The 18,609-nt window shown below is 39.9% G+C and overlaps 1 protein-coding gene across 1 annotated transcript in view; it reads right to left on the reverse strand.

Moving 5' to 3' along the window:
* Positions 1 to 12,565, reverse strand: part of GUCY2C (guanylate cyclase 2C) — a 71,403-nt gene extending 58,838 nt beyond the window's left edge. Inside the window, exons 1-4 of the mRNA XM_088796549.1 lie at positions 12,346 to 12,565; positions 6,771 to 6,883; positions 5,333 to 5,397; positions 981 to 1,196 (exon numbers count right to left, since the gene is read on the reverse strand). Coding sequence (XP_088652675.1) covers positions 981 to 1,196; positions 5,333 to 5,397; positions 6,771 to 6,883; positions 12,346 to 12,565 — 614 coding nt within the window. The remainder of the gene's footprint in view (positions 1 to 980; positions 1,197 to 5,332; positions 5,398 to 6,770; positions 6,884 to 12,345) is intronic.
* Between the last annotated feature and the right edge of the window lie 6,044 nt (positions 12,566 to 18,609).

Raw genomic sequence — 18,609 nt, forward strand, 5'->3', positions numbered from 1 at the left:
TATTAACACAATAGATAATACACCATGTGATAACACTGGCTAGGATTGTGGTCATCTAATTTAGTGAAAGTATAGGGCAAGTTTTAGGGAATCTTTATATAGATAGTGGATGCTTGGCGGGTCCTTTATAATGGCTTCCTGCTATTTGCAGAAGGAAGGTTCTATTTGGCTCTATACATCAGCCCCATTATCACAGAGAAGTTGAAACCTCTGAATCTACAGTACAAAAATTCAGAGTTGATAGGAATCATTTCTCTTCCTGTGTGAAATGAACTTATGTGTCTTCTAAGTTCACCCCAAAGTTTCTAGGGTGAGGCCTAAGGGTAGATTCCTGTAGTTCCCTAGATGTGCAATCCCAGTGGTGCCATCCCTCAGTCTTCTGTGTACCTTTGTGGAGAGAGACTGCAGAGCTAAGTAGCAACCTGGAAATACAGACAGGAGTCCCATCAAAGGATTCTCTCTGCCACCTTTGCTGGAGTGGAGTGACGCTTGCAATTTTATGTTAGCAATGGCGCCCATTATCCTGTTCTCTGCCTACCCCTACCTTATCCTCTGAAAAGCTGTGAGCGAAGTGATTTCTAACTACTTGTTGTAGGTATAGGCAGAAAGTACATTCTCTGGGGTCATATCTTTTACAGTAATGTGAAAGCTTTAACTCTGGCTTTTATTTTCCTTATGGCTGAATTGGGGATCATGGTACCTATTCTCTTTTCTTCAAAGGGTTTACTGTGAGGAATCAAGAAAAATTAACCAGAATGTACTTTAAAAACTAGGAAGAGTGTTGCAAATGCAATACATGCTGATTATATTTATGATACTGTGTTGCCTTTGGCCCCTTTCTTTTGTTTGTGTGTAAGAAAGTGGGCTGGTATGCACTCCTAAGGCTGTTAAAGATAGAAAGTGCATCTGATAGTAACCTGCTATGAGTCTATGGCTTCTCTCTGTGACAACTGCCAGAGAATATGAAAGATTCTGCTTACCAGAAACACTCCTCAGTCTCGGTACTATTCTTGAAAACATATGCAGTGTTCCAGGAAAAAGGTTTAAATGGGAATGTATTGTTTTCCCAAAAGTCAACCAAGAAGTACATCAACTTCCTAGCTGGAGACATCAACCTGGTTAAAGTTTCTTTGTAGTCACATGACAATCCAAAACTTCCGGCTGAAATCATGGGATACTTCAAATCTGTGTCAAGGCTATGCCAAGAGGTGAGAAAGAAACCAGTATCAGGATTAATTTAAGTAGCACAAATAAGATCCCTGTTTAACCTGTTTCAGCGTGTGGGTATAAATGGTAAGAATGAAATAGGGTCATTCAAATAGGTTTCTGACTTATGTAGGTGTCCCTCTCATACAGGTGAATTTTAAAATGACATTTATTGAGCTTATGCTATGTTCTAAGCACACTCGAGGTGTCTTCATGTATCTGTGGCTTGGTTACTCTGAATAATGCTAAAATTAGTTGTCATTTGGGCTGTCATGACATCCGGGCTGGGTCATATGGACTTTGGGGAATAGGACTAGGAAAATAGAGGGCAGGCCTTTGTAAAGTCCAAAAGATGCCCTCTACACTTTTCCCTACATGCATTGCCTTGTTTCCTGCTCTCCTGTGGACTATCTTTGAGACAGATATCAGATGAGGATTTTAGAGTTTCCCTTCCCCTGCTCAGCATATGGACCTTCTCATAGCTTCTTAAAGGTGTCAAACTTCATTCTCCATCAGGGTTTTGACAAATGCCAGGAATGCTGTTCCCTGCCCGTTTGCCTGGCTGACTCTTGCTCATCTATCAGATCCTAGATTAAATATCTCTTTATCCCTCAGGAAAACTTTCCTTGATATCAAAAACCAGGTAATTATTTGGGTGAGCATCTGTTTAATATCTGTCTCCTCCACTAGACGGCAAGCTCCATGAAGTCAGGGATCCTGTCTGGCTTGTTTACCTCAGTATCTCCAGTCTGCCTGGTTCATATGAAGGTGCTCAGTATGTGTTTGGCAAAGGAAGGACTGCAATACCCCTTCCATCTTTAGTGCTCCACTAAATGTTTCACTGGGTATCCTGCTTGCGTCTCAAACTTCTCTTGTTCACAGCTAAATTTATCTTGTATTTTTATCTCTCAAAATTATTCCTTAGTCTAATTTTTTCATTTCCTTTAGTGTTTTGAGATCTGAAAAACTTTTTGACTACTTTCCACCCCTTGCCCCAATATCCAGTCATTATCAAATGCTATTGATTCCACCTTTAAATATATTTAAAAGTTATCCTCCTTGTTATGTCAGCTGCTTTCTTGTTGAACAGGCCCTCCTTCTCCCCTGCTGACTTTCCTGTCATCAGTGTCTCCTTACGTGCTCCTGCGTTTCCTACACACTGTTGTCAATTGTCCTTCCCAAAGTTGAGCTGCTTCTTATAGAACTTCCCTGCTCAAACTTAGTGGTTAATTAAATACAACAAATCATACACGACTAATAATCTAATCAAATATGACTCTTTCATGACCTCCCAAATATAGCCCTACTTAATTTTTCTAGTTTTATCTCTATTATTCTCCAACACCTCGCTTGCATACTAGTTAATACAGACTCTCACACATTTTCTACACATCCCTGCTTTGCTTTTACACATACGTCTCCCTCTGCCTGACTGATGTGCTGATCCCCTCATCTCTACCCATTAAAATATTACCCATTCTTTAACACACAATTTATATGCCACTGACTTCACGAAGTCTTTCTTCACTTGAAGCTTAATTCACCTGACCGGAGTTGACCATTTCCTCCTGTACATCCACAGCATCTTGTTTGTACTTCCCTGATGGAACCTATCTCACTATGCCTTGTATTGGTCACCAGTGTCCTTGTCACCTTCTTTATTTCACCAGGCAGGGGCTATGTTTTACTTCATTCTCTCTATACCAACAAAACTAAAGTGTTTCTTTGCACATGGCAAGTCCTCATGAACAATGAATTGGTTTCCTCAAGCCTCCTTTCTTTTTGGGCACACTCTATAGTAGTATCAATAAGTGGTCAGGAGTGACGTCAGAAACATGGTGGCATGCATGCTCCTTGATGTCTCCCCTTGAAGTCACAACAAGTTGAACAGCTATAATTCAACAAAGGATTCCCTATGCAACACACAAACACATCTGAGAGACCCATGCATTGAAACATCTGAAGGTAGGTGAATTGGGGTGAGCAGGGGAGGAGGGAAGGGAGAAGTGTAGAGATGGAGACTGGGGGATGCAGCCTGGAGCTCACTGTGATCCCAGGAGAGGAGAGGATTGAGACTATAGGTGCACCTTCTGTGGCCTCAGCAATTCTGCATGAGGGATCAGCATATAATACAGCTGACCCAGCAATCGGGGCGGAGACCTCGGGACAAAGACCAAATACAGAAGTACAACAACTGCAGTCTAACAGCCCTATTGTCCGGCAGAAGACAAAGCCACAGAGTCTGGCCACCTCCCACACCCTCCCAGTGTTAGCAGCGGGCTCCAGAAAAAAATGGTAGCAGTGTTAGATTAAAGAGCAGAATATCTACAGCCCTGAGAATGGGAGAGATAGTTCCTGAGCAGCAGACACACACTGAGGCTGATCCCAGTGACAAGGAAGGAGTTATAGGGGTGAAGCAGCTGTGGTCTGGCAGTCACCATTCCTTGGAGGAGAACAAAGCCACAAACTAGCCACCTCTCTCAACCCACCCTGCCCCCACCTTTCATGGCTGATGACAGGGGCACCCAAAGCTCCTGGGGTGTACACCTACGCCTCTGGCTGCAGGTGCTGCAGTGAGATTTCAGGGGCTCAGAACCCCATCAACCACCACATCCTCCCATGGGGCTGGTGCCCTGAGACTGAGGCAAGAGAAAATAAAACACTCCAGCACTGCCTACTGGAAAGAAAAAGAATAACACACAAAAAAAATAAAACTACAGATCAATATTTCTGATGAATGCAGACGTAAAAATCCTAAGCAAAATACTAGCAAATCGAATACAACAATACATTAAAAAGATTATACATCACAATCAAGTGAGGTTCATGCCAAGGGCACAAAGATGGTTCAACATATGCAAATTGATCAAAAAAGAAAGAAAGAAAGAAAAACTCATCGACACAGACAACAGTTTAATAGTTACCAGAGGGTAAGGAGAAAGAGGGGGTGGTAGAAGAGGGAAAACGGGGTCAAGTATATGGTGATGGAAGGAGAATTGACTCTGGGTGGTGAACACAAAATGCAATATATAGATGATGTACTATAGAAATGTACACTTGAAATCTATATAATTTCACTAACCAATGTCACCCGACACATTTAATAAAAATTTTTTAAAAAGGATTGAAAAAAAATAAGTGGTCGGGCAAGACGACAATTGGGAATGAGTACAACGAAGAGTAAGATTCTGTATTTGTCTCATTTTGGTATGGAAGATGGGCTTAAAAAGTGCTTCTGTGCTGTGTGTCTACAGTGTGCTATAGGCCGGAGCATCAGAGTCCGTTTGGACAGCCGGGTGTCAGGTGTGAGAAGCAGACTTTGCAAAAGAAATTTCAGAGGTCGAATGTTTGCCCTCCGAAATCCATTTCAAGGGGTCCTTCAGCATAGTTGTTTCTGACAGAAATATTTTCATTCTAGAATATATTGGAAGCTTCTTTCTAAGTGGATAAGGGCACTGTGCAAAGTACTTTAATATGTTATTTACATAATCCTCAAATAACGCTATGAAATAAGTACCCTGCTACTTTCTCTACTCTTACAGACTGAGAGCTGGAACAGAGCCCTGCTCATGCCCTAGGGAGCTGCCCTTTTTTGTGTTTCCATACTCGGCTCAAACCGTGTTTCCCTGAAAATAAGACCTAACTGGAAAATAAACCCTAGCATGATTTTTCAGGATGACATCTCCTGAACATAAGCCCTAATGCATCTTTTGGAGCATTAATATATATATAATATAAGACCCAGTCTTATTTTCAGGGAAACGGTATTTTGTGAGTATTTCCTTGATTAAACTTCTCAAATTATTTAAAGTCACTGTCTTCCCTGTTACCTGCCAGGACTCTGACTTTTTTTTTTTTAACCTATACCATGTTGCCGCTCAAGCTCAGGTGTTAGTAATTAAATCTAAACAGTTACTGTCATTCCCCCTACACTGAGAAAAAGGTAGAGTTATCTGGATAGAGGAATGATAGTTATGGACTAGTGACAAAATACGAGGGCCTTAACACCCCTGATTGTATTGCCTTGACTAGACTATTGTCTGATAAATCATTTAAACACTGAAGTCCCATCTTGACTTCAGTTCACAGTGGCATTGAAACAACAGCAACAAAACAAACTACTTACTACATCTGGAACGTGGAATATGTACACGAGGGCCCCATGAGGACACAGCCCATTAGTTTTTCAGTCTGTAGAAGGAAAAAAAAGAAGAAAACAAAAACTAATACCTAAAACTAAAAAAAAATTAATCAAAGCAAAAGGAGGAGCAGAGGGAAGGCTCCCAGAAGGTTAGAAAGTGGGCCGATTAAGATGTTAGAAAGGAGCAACATATGGTACCTCGGGCTGGACAAGGGGCTGCTAAGGGATAAAAAAGTCTGACGGAAAGGTGGTGCAGTGGGTGGAGGGAAAATATGCCATTGAAAGTGAGCTAACTGCAGGTGAACCTGAATTCTTTTTCAAGAGGGGATATACAGTGGTGGAATAAGGAGTAGCAGATGGGCACATGAGTAATATCTGTAGGCCAGAGTAGGGAGAAACTAGTTTTGGAGATGCTTTGGAGGGAGTGGGCAAGTTTCAGTTCCAGGGAGAGCTACAAAGCAGGGCTAAAGAGAGCAAATTGCTATATGACCAGTTGGGTGCCAACAGAGCTTATTTCTACTATTTCTCAAGGGGAACGTGATAAGGAACATCCCGTCCTTGGTTTTAGAGAACCAGGTCATACATTCCTCTGTAGAGATCCAAGGAAGAAGTGCACACTCCTAGAATCGTAAAGTGGCATTTATTAAACCGCCCTTGCTCACTCCTCAAGTTCCCAAGATTGAGACTGACTGCTGTAATCAACCGCTCTTCCTGACATGGGCGTGGCCTGTCTGGTTGGTGTGATGTTATCGATTCAAGTTTTGAAACCATGGCTCTGCAACCAGTGCCCTGCTTCATGGAGAGCCTTTTCTTAGCTTTCTGTCATAAAGGGGGTGTCTCGTACACCTACTTGCCTGTAGAGAACTTGGAACACTCTCTAGCTCCATAAAGCTCTGGTTGGGGCTGACAGTTGGGAGGAGGGACTGTGCAAGAATCTCTCCCTTCCCATCTCTACCCTTTGACATTACAGTTACTACTTCAAATTAGGTTTCTGATTCAGCCCTATGCAATTAATCTGTGACCGAATATATGTTGATGACATGAAACAGAGATCTCTGGTGTAGAGCTTTCAAATATATATTTTAACAGGGCACTTCAGGTATTTCTTAAGGGACACAAAGCAAACCAGTTACTATCAACATTTCAATGTAAAAAATTTTTAAACAAAGTAATGTCCCTAAATAGCACTAACAGTGTATGGGTGGTATATAGCTGAGGCGCACCCCAGTCTCTTGGATTCCTGGAGGGCCCTTGTCACTTGGGAAATATATACAGATAAAGTTAGAGTACCCAGTCTTCAAATCACTCAGCTGTGTGGCTAGAGGTGACGTGAGAGAAGCTCACGGACAGGTACCCAAGTTTCACACGGTGATGGTCCTGTGCCAAGAGGGTGTGAGCTCTATCTACAAAGGCAGATACTTACTGAAATTTTCTTGAGTATGTCGAGGCCTTCACACGTGCTACTCCGACAGTCATTTGTCTTATAAAACTCACTGTCCGAATAGATAAATCTAGCTTCCACAGTCACATTTATGCCTGTTATCCAAAGATGAGGGAAAAGAGAAAACTAGTGTTATTTTCCAGTAGTTCATACCAGCCTGCCGTGATATTTACCTTCTGCCAATTGATCCTGAGGAAAAATGGATATCCATTTTCAGACCTAGGAGTATTTGAGCTCTGAGTTCTTATATGACTCCCGGTCACTTCTTTCCTCTCTCTGTCTGTCTCTCTGAACAGGTTTATTGAGGTGTAATTGTCCCCTCCCTAAAAATCACCCACTTTAAGTATACAACTCAATGATTTTTGGTAAATATATGTATATTTGTGCAACCATCTCACAATCCATTTTAGAACATTCTTGTTCTCTTCATCCTCTTTTCACAACTTTAGACTCAGCGAGTCTCCTCTACGGGCCTGAGGAGTAATAGGAAAGCAGCGACACAGACATTATGATACTTGTTCCTTCATGTTCCCAAGGTGCTGGTTCTGTTTGCTGCCAGTGTGCACATTTGCACCTCTGTGGTTTGTCCTCAAAGCCAAAGCGAACTGTGCCACCCCATTCCTGCCCAGGATCTTTGGATAATGGATTATCTTCAGATGAAGGCAAGAGCACTGATGGTAATATCATTGGGTATTGCTAGGCACCACATTTTGGAAGGGAACAGAGAGAGCGCAGAACCATTTGAACAAGCTCTGTCTCTTAGATTTTATTCTCCTTCCAATAAAAAATGTTCAGGACAAATGTCTGATTCCTCAGCAGAGAAGTCTTTGATTTTGCCAAGCCCTTATACAGGAAGCCGGGACACTGCAGCTGCTAGTCTGGTGGCATAAGTGATTTTCTAGGTGCTCTTGCATACGCCATTTAAATTGTTCTCACTTGGTTCACTCACATGTAAAATAGGATTAAAACCAGGTTTGTCAAATGTGGTGATTTTTAATTTCTTCAAAAGAGTAAAGGATGTCAACAACAGAAGTTATTGTTCTTCTGAACATCCAAATTAGAATATTTTAAAAGATAGAGACCTGTTCTTTCGGAAAATGGAAAAGTCTTTGCACTTCTATAGCCACCTCAGAGAGGTGTCTACCAACCAGAGAATATTTTATCTCTTGACTTTTTGTTTTTTCTTTTCTTTTTTTTTGGGGGGGGGGGGTAAATTCAAGAACACTTATTCTGATAAATAAAGATGGCAGCACTTTGTTCAGTAAGACTAGCCAAATAGGCGAGGTCAATGGAATAAGACCAGTCAGAGAAAATTAATGGAAGAGGTGGGGTCAGTGATAGGTTGAATAGCAATTAACGCTTGAGTGTAGCTACGTGCCAACCATAGTACATTATACCCTTTATCATATTCAATTCTCATAACAATAGAGCGAATATAGGGTATATGAAGCTAAGGGATTAGTATGAGTGAGGCTGTAGTGGACCTAGAGCAATGGAGAGTACATGTGGAAAGTAGTAGAAAATTGGGACGGAGAAGATTTTAGAAAGCAGCAAGAGGAGTCAGGAAGTGAAGTGGAGGCCAGTGTATAGTCATATGATGAAAACAGGGCTTCAGGAACATAGCCACACTTCCACTGTTACTGTATAAGTTAGTGCCTCCCCTTCAACCTCCTGTCACCATGAGGGACACTGAAGAAGACTCACTTTAAAATCCTAGAGTTGAGGCAGCCCATGAAGGGCACAGCAAAACCCAGTTATAAATCCTGCACAGGGTCTGGGAGAAGGGGAACTAACATCTATTGTGTGTGATCATGGACAAACAACTTCACTTCTGGGGCCCCGGTTTCTCACCCATTAGTCATAGAACAGAACTGGATGCTCTCTATTACTATATGACTAGCATTGGGCTATGGATGTTTGCAAGCATCATGTCACTTAATCCTCCCCTGACTCCCATGAGGTTAATATTTTATCTTCTTAATTTAAAAATGAGAAAATGGCGGTCTAGAGAAGTATATTAACTTGCTTGGAATGGAGCTGGGTTTTGAACCTAGGGCAATCTGATTCTAGAACCTGATTTGCTGTAGAACAGTTCTCAAAGTGTGGTCCATAAACTCCAGTGGTACCTTTAGACTCTTTCAGGATGTCCAGGAGGCCAAAACTATTCTCATAATTATGTTAAGACATTCTTTGTTTTTTTCTACTCTCCTTCTCTCATGAGCGTATAGTGGGGTCTTCCAGAGGCTATATAGTATGTATTATTTCAACAAATAAATGCAGAAGCCGATATGAGAATTCAGCCATTTTCTATTAAGCCTGACATTAAAGATTTGCAAAAATGTAAATCAATACCACTTTTCTCACCTATTTTTATTCTTTGGGTTGAGAAATACAGGTTTTCTTGACAAAGAAACTTTATGTTAACAGAGAAGTGTTTATAATTGTTATTTAAATGAATCAATAAGCAAATATTTAAAACATTTCTCAGTTTTCATTTCCAATACAGTAAATTCTGATAAATGTAACTGCATAAGCCAAACTCTTCAGAGCCCACAATTATTTTTAAGAGTACAAACAGGTCTTAAGATCAAAAAGTTTGAGACCCACTTCTGTAGAACATACTGTAGTATGTATGCTGCTGCCTCTCAACATTTTATGGTTATGTGAACTGTTTTGGTTTCATACGCCTTTTATCTTCCCCAATCCTAAATGATTTCTCAAGAAAATACCGAACATTTTTCAGGCAATGGAATGAATTCCATGGAACGACAAATCAGAGTTTAACTTTTAAAGTAAGCAGTTACTCGAAGTGCTGTTTCTCATCCCTGTCCTGCCTGCCTGCACTCCCACCCTACCATGATATCTCAGTCCTGGGAGGATGAGAGGAATGCCGTAACATATAGGGTGATCTCAGAACCCTCTCTCTCCTATCTAGGGCTTTGAGGATGGGGTTGGATCAAAGTAAATCCGGCCTTGAGTGCTGGAGTCTAGGAAAGGGACCCCCTCAACACATGAGAGAATGTGGAGGGTATGGACCAGGTGTGTTTAGCCATGGAACATACATCCAGGAGGAGCTGATGTCCTAAACTTAAAGGAATTTCATTTTTCCACATTTTCCACCAAATCCTACCTATTCTTCAAAATCCACAAAGGTTTCCTAAGTGCTAGGAAAAAACATTGATCTCTTCCATTTGGACATCACCCACAATATTTGAACTCTTAATTTTCTACAATTTAGCCCTTAAGTGTATTGTCATGGAATTTTCCCCAAATACTACTACTAATAAATTTTCCCAAATAATAAATAATGTTTAGGACATGAACCTATCCTTCCCTCACAATCTGCCCTTTTAAAATTCATTATGCATTAAGATTCGTCCAACAAAAAGCATCAAGTGCAAAAATTTGGGTATCATTGTTTATTCTTTCACTTCCCCCAAATCTTCCACTCATTTATTCCATTCAACAAACCTCACCATTAATGACTCTATTTTACAAGTGAGATGAGTGAAACTTCGAAAGAATAAATAACTCACTCAATTAGTAAATGATAAAGCAGGAGTTGAAATTCAGGTTATATAAGTTCACAGATCAAGATCTTACCAATACATTTTACTGTTTATTTTATGTGCCTGGTAACTTGTTTTCCTAAAAGCAGCAACAGCATAGCAACAACTATAACATTAACATCCTCAACAAGACCAATAGTAACAGTGACAACAATAAAAACAATTGCCATTTATTGAGTTCTTACTATGTTTCAATCACTATATTCCATACTTTATCTGAATCTCCTCATTTAATTCACACCATATCCACCTGAGGTAACTGCTATCTATTGTAATTTTATAGGTGAGGTTACTGAAGCTCAGAAATCTTGAGAAACTTCCTCAAGGTCACTAAACGGTTGGCTAAAAGGCTGGAATGTGAACCAAGAGCTGTCTGATTCCAAACCACTACTTCTAACCATAATGTTCCACTGCCTTATTTTAATGAGAAAGTTTGGTTAAAGGTGGATAAAGATCTTACAGTGGCAATATGATATACTGTTTTGAATCAGACAGATACTGTATGAGTTTGAATGTCATTTGAAACAGACAACCTGTTTAATTAACTTCAACAAAGTTATTAAACCTCCACTATAAAACACTGCCAACAATGTCAATCTTACAGAGCTGGGGTAATTAAAGAGATTATATATTTTACCTAGCACTTTATAGGTATTCGATAAACAAGGAAACCAAGGCTCAGAGAGACCAAGGAAAATCATTCACCCATGTCCACAGAGAGTTCTGAGGTAGGGACATGAATCCAGGTCTTCAGACTTTAAATCAAAATGTTCTTTCCATTATTATATACTACCTCAGTAAATAAGAAGATTTTATTAAATGACCTCCTATTTCTGTCTATTTACATCTGAATTCAGTCTCAGACATAATTGAAAAAATGTATACTGCACAAAAGAAAGTTATTACGCTTATGTGATGTATGACACCTGTTGTTATTACCACAGAATTTTAAATAGAGAAAATTTAGAGATGCCTTCCTCAAAACCATAATTAACCATTAAGATACATGAAATATCATTGACTCAGTAATGATCCTTTTGGCAATCTAGTCTCGAAGAATGAGAAAAAAACAAAAACATGAAAATGTTTGGTGTAGTATTTTTAAATAATCATGAGACATTAAAAATAATAGCATATCCTACAATACATAATTATTAAATGATTTGGGAGAACATCTACTCCAAGGGATATTATATATCCGTTCACATGGTGCGATGAAGATTATGCAGCTATAGGAAAGTCACTTGTAAAATAATGTAAAGTGAAATCAGAAGGATATAAATTTTTTTCTGTGGCATAGTGATCCCAACTGTGTTCTTAAAAACAAGAAACTGAGAAGCATGTGAAAAGATACTGGAAACAGCCGGGTGGCTAGAAATTATCAGGAATGATATTTTTTTCTTCATTCTACATATTTTATCTAAGTTATAAAGTTTACTTTAATAATTAAAAGATAATAGTGAAGAACTGCAACACTGAATTTGATTGCAAATTTAACATATTGACTATGTTTTATAATAATAGCCACCAGAGACGTAAAGAGTGAACAGATGGATTAAAAATCCCAGAGAAAGATTTGGCATCGGTATGAATTTCACTCTCTTAATTCAGCTTCTCAACTGGTAACCTGTGAAATCTCAGGTCCAGACCAAATCTTGCCTCTGAGCAGCAGCAGGAGGAAACATGATGCCTCTTTGAAACTAAACAATAGATCTGGTTTTTATTGAAATGCCATCTGGGGCATTTCACCGCTGTGATCACCTGGTATTCCCTGATGGGGGCCATTCCCAGAGCAGGGTGGATTATGAGTAAACTCACTGTGGTAGGACTCAAATCCTTCTCTCTCCCTTGAAATAGACAGCGGGTGTGGGACAGGCCCTTAGAGAAGGTTGGGTGATCAGGCAAAAAATGCTAGGTCTTCAATTAGCAACCCTTTGACCCCAGAAGTGGTAAAACGGAGGAGGAAGGCTCTGTTTCTATATTCTTACCATCACTATTCAGACGGTTTTTCACTATTTCCATTCCCTGATCCACTGTGTCTTTCAAGATCTTCAGGGACGACTCTGGGAAGGCCGAGTTCTTCATCATTAGGACGCTCATCTCGTAGCTGCCATTCTCGCATGTCTGTTTCAATACGGAGGTCTGGGACATGAGTCCTGGAAGGAGGAGAAGTGAACACACAGCCAAGCCCAACAGTGGTGTCTTCATGACTTCGCTCACCTCAGAATCATACTCCTTGTGTTCACTTGTTTTACTTTGGGCTTTTAGGGACACAGAAACTCCAGCTGGACAACTTCTAGCTGGGTCCCTCGGTCCACTCTTCCCCACGCTCCTTTCTGGTCATGCCCCAGTCGTCACGTGGACCATACAATAAGCCAGCTTGCCAGTAATTAGCAGCTGCATTATGGTAGGCGATAAACCAAAGTTCACTTTGTGTGTTTGCTCACAGAAAGATCAGAGTTATAAACAGGGAGATTACCTGGGCCTCACCCAATAAAAATACATCAACTTATGACACATCACTGGGAAGATGGAAGAGGGAAGTATAGTATATACATAAAAAGCTTGGTAAAATGGAAAATAAGGTCAAAGGGCTTACAGGGACTACTTTTGTTTAGGTTACAGCTGCACATTGAAACTGAATCCTTAACTACAAAGAGCTGTTTTTCAATCACCCAGTCAGCAACCATTTATTGAGACTTGACTATTTGTTGGTCATTGGCAAGGCATGGGGCATACAGTCATGAACAATGTTATATTAATGTCCTCATGGAACATACATTCTAGTGGGGAAGACAAACATTAAACAAATAATTATTAATAACCAAACTCAACAAAGAGAAAAAGTGCAGAGTGTGTAGGAAAATGTGGCAGATTACATAACCTATGTTAGAAAGTAAAGGAAGCTTCCCTGAGAAAGAATACTGAGCAGAAATTAGCTGAATGGAAAAAGAGCAAGGACATGTGAGGCAGGGGGACAGCTTATGCAAAGGCCCAGATATGGAAAGTGGCATGAATGTTTCAGGAACTGAAAGAGATACACTATGGTTGGAGTGGCGATACCTAGGAGTCCAGTGGCAAGAAAGGATGCCAGAGGAGTTGGCAGGGTAGGCCAAGGGGTTTCCTATAAGCCATTAAGGATTTGGGACTTTATAGGAATCAAGAAAAGGATATGATCAAATGAATATTGTAAAGACCACTTAGGCTGCTAAGCAAGGAATGACCTGGAGAGAGGTGGGAGTGGGGACATGGAACAAGTTAGGAGGCTATTGCTGTGGTCCCATTCAGAGGTAAAGGAAGCCTGGATGAGAGCAGTGGCAGTAGAGATGGGTTCAAGAGATATCAAAAAAGTATAATAATGAGACTTGATATTTTATTAGATTTGGGGCATTAGAGACAGAGCGGAGTCAATGGTGATCCCTGATATGCTCAGCTGGGTAGATGGGAAAGCTGTTGACTAAGTTCTAGAATTCTGAAAGAGGAGCAGGTTTGAGGGAGAAGATCATGACTTCTGTTTTTGCACATGCTGATTTTAAGGAAACTATGCAGGTGTGAGAATAGTTCCCATGGGGTTTTGGGAAGAGGATTGGGATCTAAACAGGGGTTTGGAAATAGAGTCAGAGGTGTAGCATGATTAATCAAATAATGTCATCATCTGCATCATTGACTTGATGACCACTTATGGCAAAATTCATGTTTTAAAGTGAGTGACATCAACAAGATGAAGTGCCAGCCCTCATTCCTCCACAAAAACAGTGAATTAAAAACTACACATTGATGAAAACAACTCTGATAGAGTTTTGGCGTACAGTGAAGAAGCTGCCGCAAGCCAACGGAGCACAAAAACCAAGTTGGTTCCACTGAAGCCAATCTATAAAGTCTGGAAGAGGTGATTGCTCCTTCCAATGCATAGACATCAATGCAAGGTTACAAGAAACATGAAAAATCAAAGAAACATGACACCACCAAAGGAACACAATAAAATTTCAGTAACGGATCCCAAAGCAATAGAGTTCTATAAACTGCCTGACAAAGAATTCAAAATTATTGTTTTAAAGGAGCCCAAAAAGATACAAGAGAACACAGGTAGACAACTCAAACACATCAGAAAAACAAAACATGAACAAGAAGAGAAGCACAAAAAGAGGTAGAAAGATGGGGAAAAAGAACCAAATAGAAATTTTGGAGTTGAAGAATACAATGAATAAAATGAAAAACACAACAGAAAGCTTCAAGAGCAGACTCTATCAAGTACAGAATCTGTGAACTCGAAGACAGGGGAAGTTACCCAGTCAAACGAGAAAAAAGACATAGAATGAAAAAGAGTGAAGAATGCCATGGGATTTGTGGGACACCATCAAGGAACTAATACATGAACTATGGAATCCCAGAGGAGAAAACAGAGAAAAAGGAACAGAAAGCTTTTGTAAAGAATTAATGGCTGAAAACTTCCCAAATCTTCGAAACAAAATGTACATCCAGATTCATGAAGCTCAAAAGGCCCCAAACGAGGATACGCCCAAAAAACACTACACTGAGACACATTATAATAAAATAGTTGAACTTCAAGGAGAAAAAGAGAATTTTGAAAGCAGCAGCGAAAGGTGACTAATCACATATAAGGGAACACCTATAGACTCCCAGAGGATCTCTAAGCATAATCTTGCAGGCCAGAAGAGAGTGGTATGATATATTCGAAGTACTGAAAGAAAAAACTCTGGCAACTAAGAATACTATGCCTGGCAACATTATGCTTTAAAAATGAAGGAGAGAGAAAGGCTTTCACAGAATAAAGAAAAAAACAGAAAGCCTGAACAGACCAATCAAAAATAAAGAGATTGAATCAGTAGTCAAAAACCTCTCAACAAGAAAGCCCAGAACCAGATGTCTTCATAGGTGAATTCCACCAAATATTCAAAGAAGAATTAATACCAATCCTTCTTAAACTCTTCCAAAAAACAAAAGAAGAGGAAACACTTCCAAACTCATTTTACGAGGCTAGCATCACCCTAATACCAAAGCCAGATAAAAAGATCAAGAAAGAAATCTACAGGCCAAAATTCCCGGTGAAGATAGATGCAAACATCCTCAATAAAATATTAGCAAACTGAATTCAACAGCACAGTAAAAGTGTCATACACCATGGTCAAATGGGATTTATCTCTGAGATGATGGATAGTTCAAGGTATTGAAATCAATGTGCTGTGCCACATTAACAAAATAATAATAATTAAAAAAGCCCACATTATCATCTCAATAGATACAGGAAAAGCGTTTAACAAAGTTCAACACTCATTCATGGTTAAAACTCTTAACAAAATATGTATAGAAGGAATTTACCTCAACACGGTCAAGGTCATCTATGAAAATCCTACAGCTAACATCATAATCAATGGGAGAAAATGGAATGCTTGTCCTTGAAAATCCAGTACCAGGCAAGAAGCCTATTCTTGCCACTTCTTTTCAACATAGCACTGGAAGTCCTCCTTGTAGCAATTCAGCAAGAAAAAGGAAGAAAAGGCATCTGTAAAAGGAAAACTTCCTTGTGTTTCTCCTTGACTCTCATGCTACTGTCATACTTCACTTTTCACCAGGTGTATGAGGTTTCCACACATCAAGTAATTCTCTAACTAGCTGGGTGTCCCACAATTTAACTCAATTTTAGTACTATATACCTGGAGATAATATCAGATCCAACAGGTGAAGGGCTCAATCCCACAAGACTGCCACCCTCAACTCCTTATGCACATTTGGTGGCCAAATTTGGACTCAATCTGTTTTTCTAATTCTTCATTTGTTGCTATTCCCACTTCTTGTAGTAGGAGAAAGAGTGGACTGTTTTTGTTTTATTTTGTTTTTTAATTTGGTTTGGAAATTGCAAATATGAAAGGAAGTCATGTCAGAGGGTAGATGAGGTAGACAACTGCCAGGTATTTTTAATTCAGATATAAAATCAGAAGGCAGATGCAGTTCTGGGAATCCTTTCATTATAGCATGTAACCAGGAAACAATTTTCAAATGTGAAGGACCAAGATAACAGTCCTTCCTGGATCTTTTAAGACAAAAATTATGTCTTCTTTATGTTGTGAAATTACTAGCATGTAGGTCATAATTAAAGGGAGGCAGGTTCTGCTGGGAAATTTTCAAAGGTCAAAAGCAAATAATGGAACACCTGAGATGGCAGATTTATGAGACACACTCTTCAATAGAACACTAAACCTCTAATGATAGGAGAAAAGAAGGGGAAGAGCAGCTGAACAAGTCACCTGCATGTGACACTCCTTTGATTCTGTCAACACTTGGGGTCTCTTTTGTGTGCTTCACACTGAGAACCCCTTCTCACCTTCTTTGGGCCTGTAGGGACACACTGCATCTCTATACTCCATAACAGTCACAGTGGTAGGTTACCGTTGTCTCTTATCTCAGTGGAGATGCAAAAAAGAGTTTTTCAAAAGGAGTTTTACCAACTACTAGAACTAATGGAACTGACACATGAAAGTGTTTTTCACTAGGCACAAAGGTAGAGATTCTGATCTGAATTTATTGAGGAAAAATGACTATCGTAAAGTATTTCTTAACTGATGATTTATAGACTCACCAGATAACACACTGAATCACAGAATGCCTACAACTAGACACCTGTACTGCTGCTCTCTCAGGTTCAATCGTTTGCTTACCAGGGCCCCTTGTGTTCGTGCCTAAATATATGTATTACATTATGTCCTTGATTAAACGTTACATAATTTGATAGGAAAACTGTTAGAAGTTTTAAACAAAGGCAAATTGCTAAGAAATATGCTGGGGCAAGACTGCTATAAAACAGTGGGGAATACGAAAAAAACATTTAAAAAATTCTGCCCTTAGTGAGCTTGTCAATTACCTTTAAATATCAAACACTAAAAATAGTACAAGATGCACAAGGGATGTGGTTTACTTAACAAAGCTGATTCAGAGTTCCAATCTAAACTCAAAGAAAATTCCTTGCCCCGAATAAATGAGTATAAATATGTTTTGAGATAAAATAAAAATTTTAAGGTCTAAATAGATCATTTTTAACGATTCCTGCTTGAACGGGTCCTATTTGCAATAGGGTAACATAATGCCAGATGGGTTCCGGTAACTAAAAGGCTTTGGTTTTCCTGAACACGCAAATAGGTGTAGAGATGCAAACCTTCTGAGTTAAGTGAAGAGAAACATAAATTGCTTTACGTAATAAAATGAATAAAGTTTGAAGTTCCCAGGGCCAATCCAGGAAGAAGGGAGTGAGGAGGAGAGGTAGAAAGAGAAAAAGGGAAAAAGGGGCCAACAAGATGGCAAGACGCTGGGAGCTACATAGAAAGAAGTGGCCAGTGAGAAAGGCCTAGTGGGATGGGGGCGGAAGACTTGAGGAAAGGATGCCTTATGTCATCCATACAACGGCTATTCACTGAGTGCTCTCTGACTGTTCTCAGCGCTGGAGTCATAAGACAAATGAACAGATTTCTGCCTTCATGCTAACTGTATTCTAGTAGGAATTTAAAATTGATAAAACTGGTTAACTCTTCCCAAACCTTCAGTCAAGTCTGTGCCATATGTGCCTTGCCTAACTGTGGGAATTACGGAAAGGTGTTCGGGTCTGTGTCCAGAGCAATGGCATAAGAACAGGAACAGGGTGGCTAGATGACTCTCAGAAGCAGGAGTTTCAAGTCAGAGATCATCGTAGTAACTAACTCAAGACTTCAGGATTTCATGAAGTATTGGGGAGGGTTTTTGGATTTTCCACAAATATTTAATGAGATTCAATGTAATCTTATCTAGATCACAGGGTAGGTTGACTCTCCTGACTCATCCCTGTGTAGATGAGGCCTGTCTATCTAAATCCAACACCAGTGCCTGGGAGGCTTTGGGCTGACAGGTGTATTTCTTTTCCGGATGATACCTATTTTCTGGAATCTTCCCCTCCACCATTCCAAGAGCAACTCTATTTGATCCTTGAGCAACGTCTTCTTCTCCCACCTTCCGAAGTCCATTTTGTACAGTAGTCCTACATGCTCAGAAGGGCGAGAGTAGGTGACTGTTACACACTTGTCAGACGTAGTTGGAAATCTGTGAAGTTTCCTAGTGACTCTTGGATTAGCACTTCTGTCCAGGTGGCTGTGTTTATAGATTATGAGAAATATGTATTGGGAGACACTAGTAATGTGTCTTAGCTGTAATAAAGTTCGCTATGCCCTGGAAATAGCTTTATTTGTTTTTGTTTCGAACACAACAGA

Source organism: Rhinolophus sinicus, chromosome 1, assembly GCF_057876585.1.
Source record: "Rhinolophus sinicus isolate RSI-liver-muscle chromosome 1, RSI-T2T, whole genome shotgun sequence".
In the NCBI taxonomy this organism is placed as follows: Eukaryota; Metazoa; Chordata; class Mammalia; order Chiroptera; family Rhinolophidae; genus Rhinolophus; species Rhinolophus sinicus.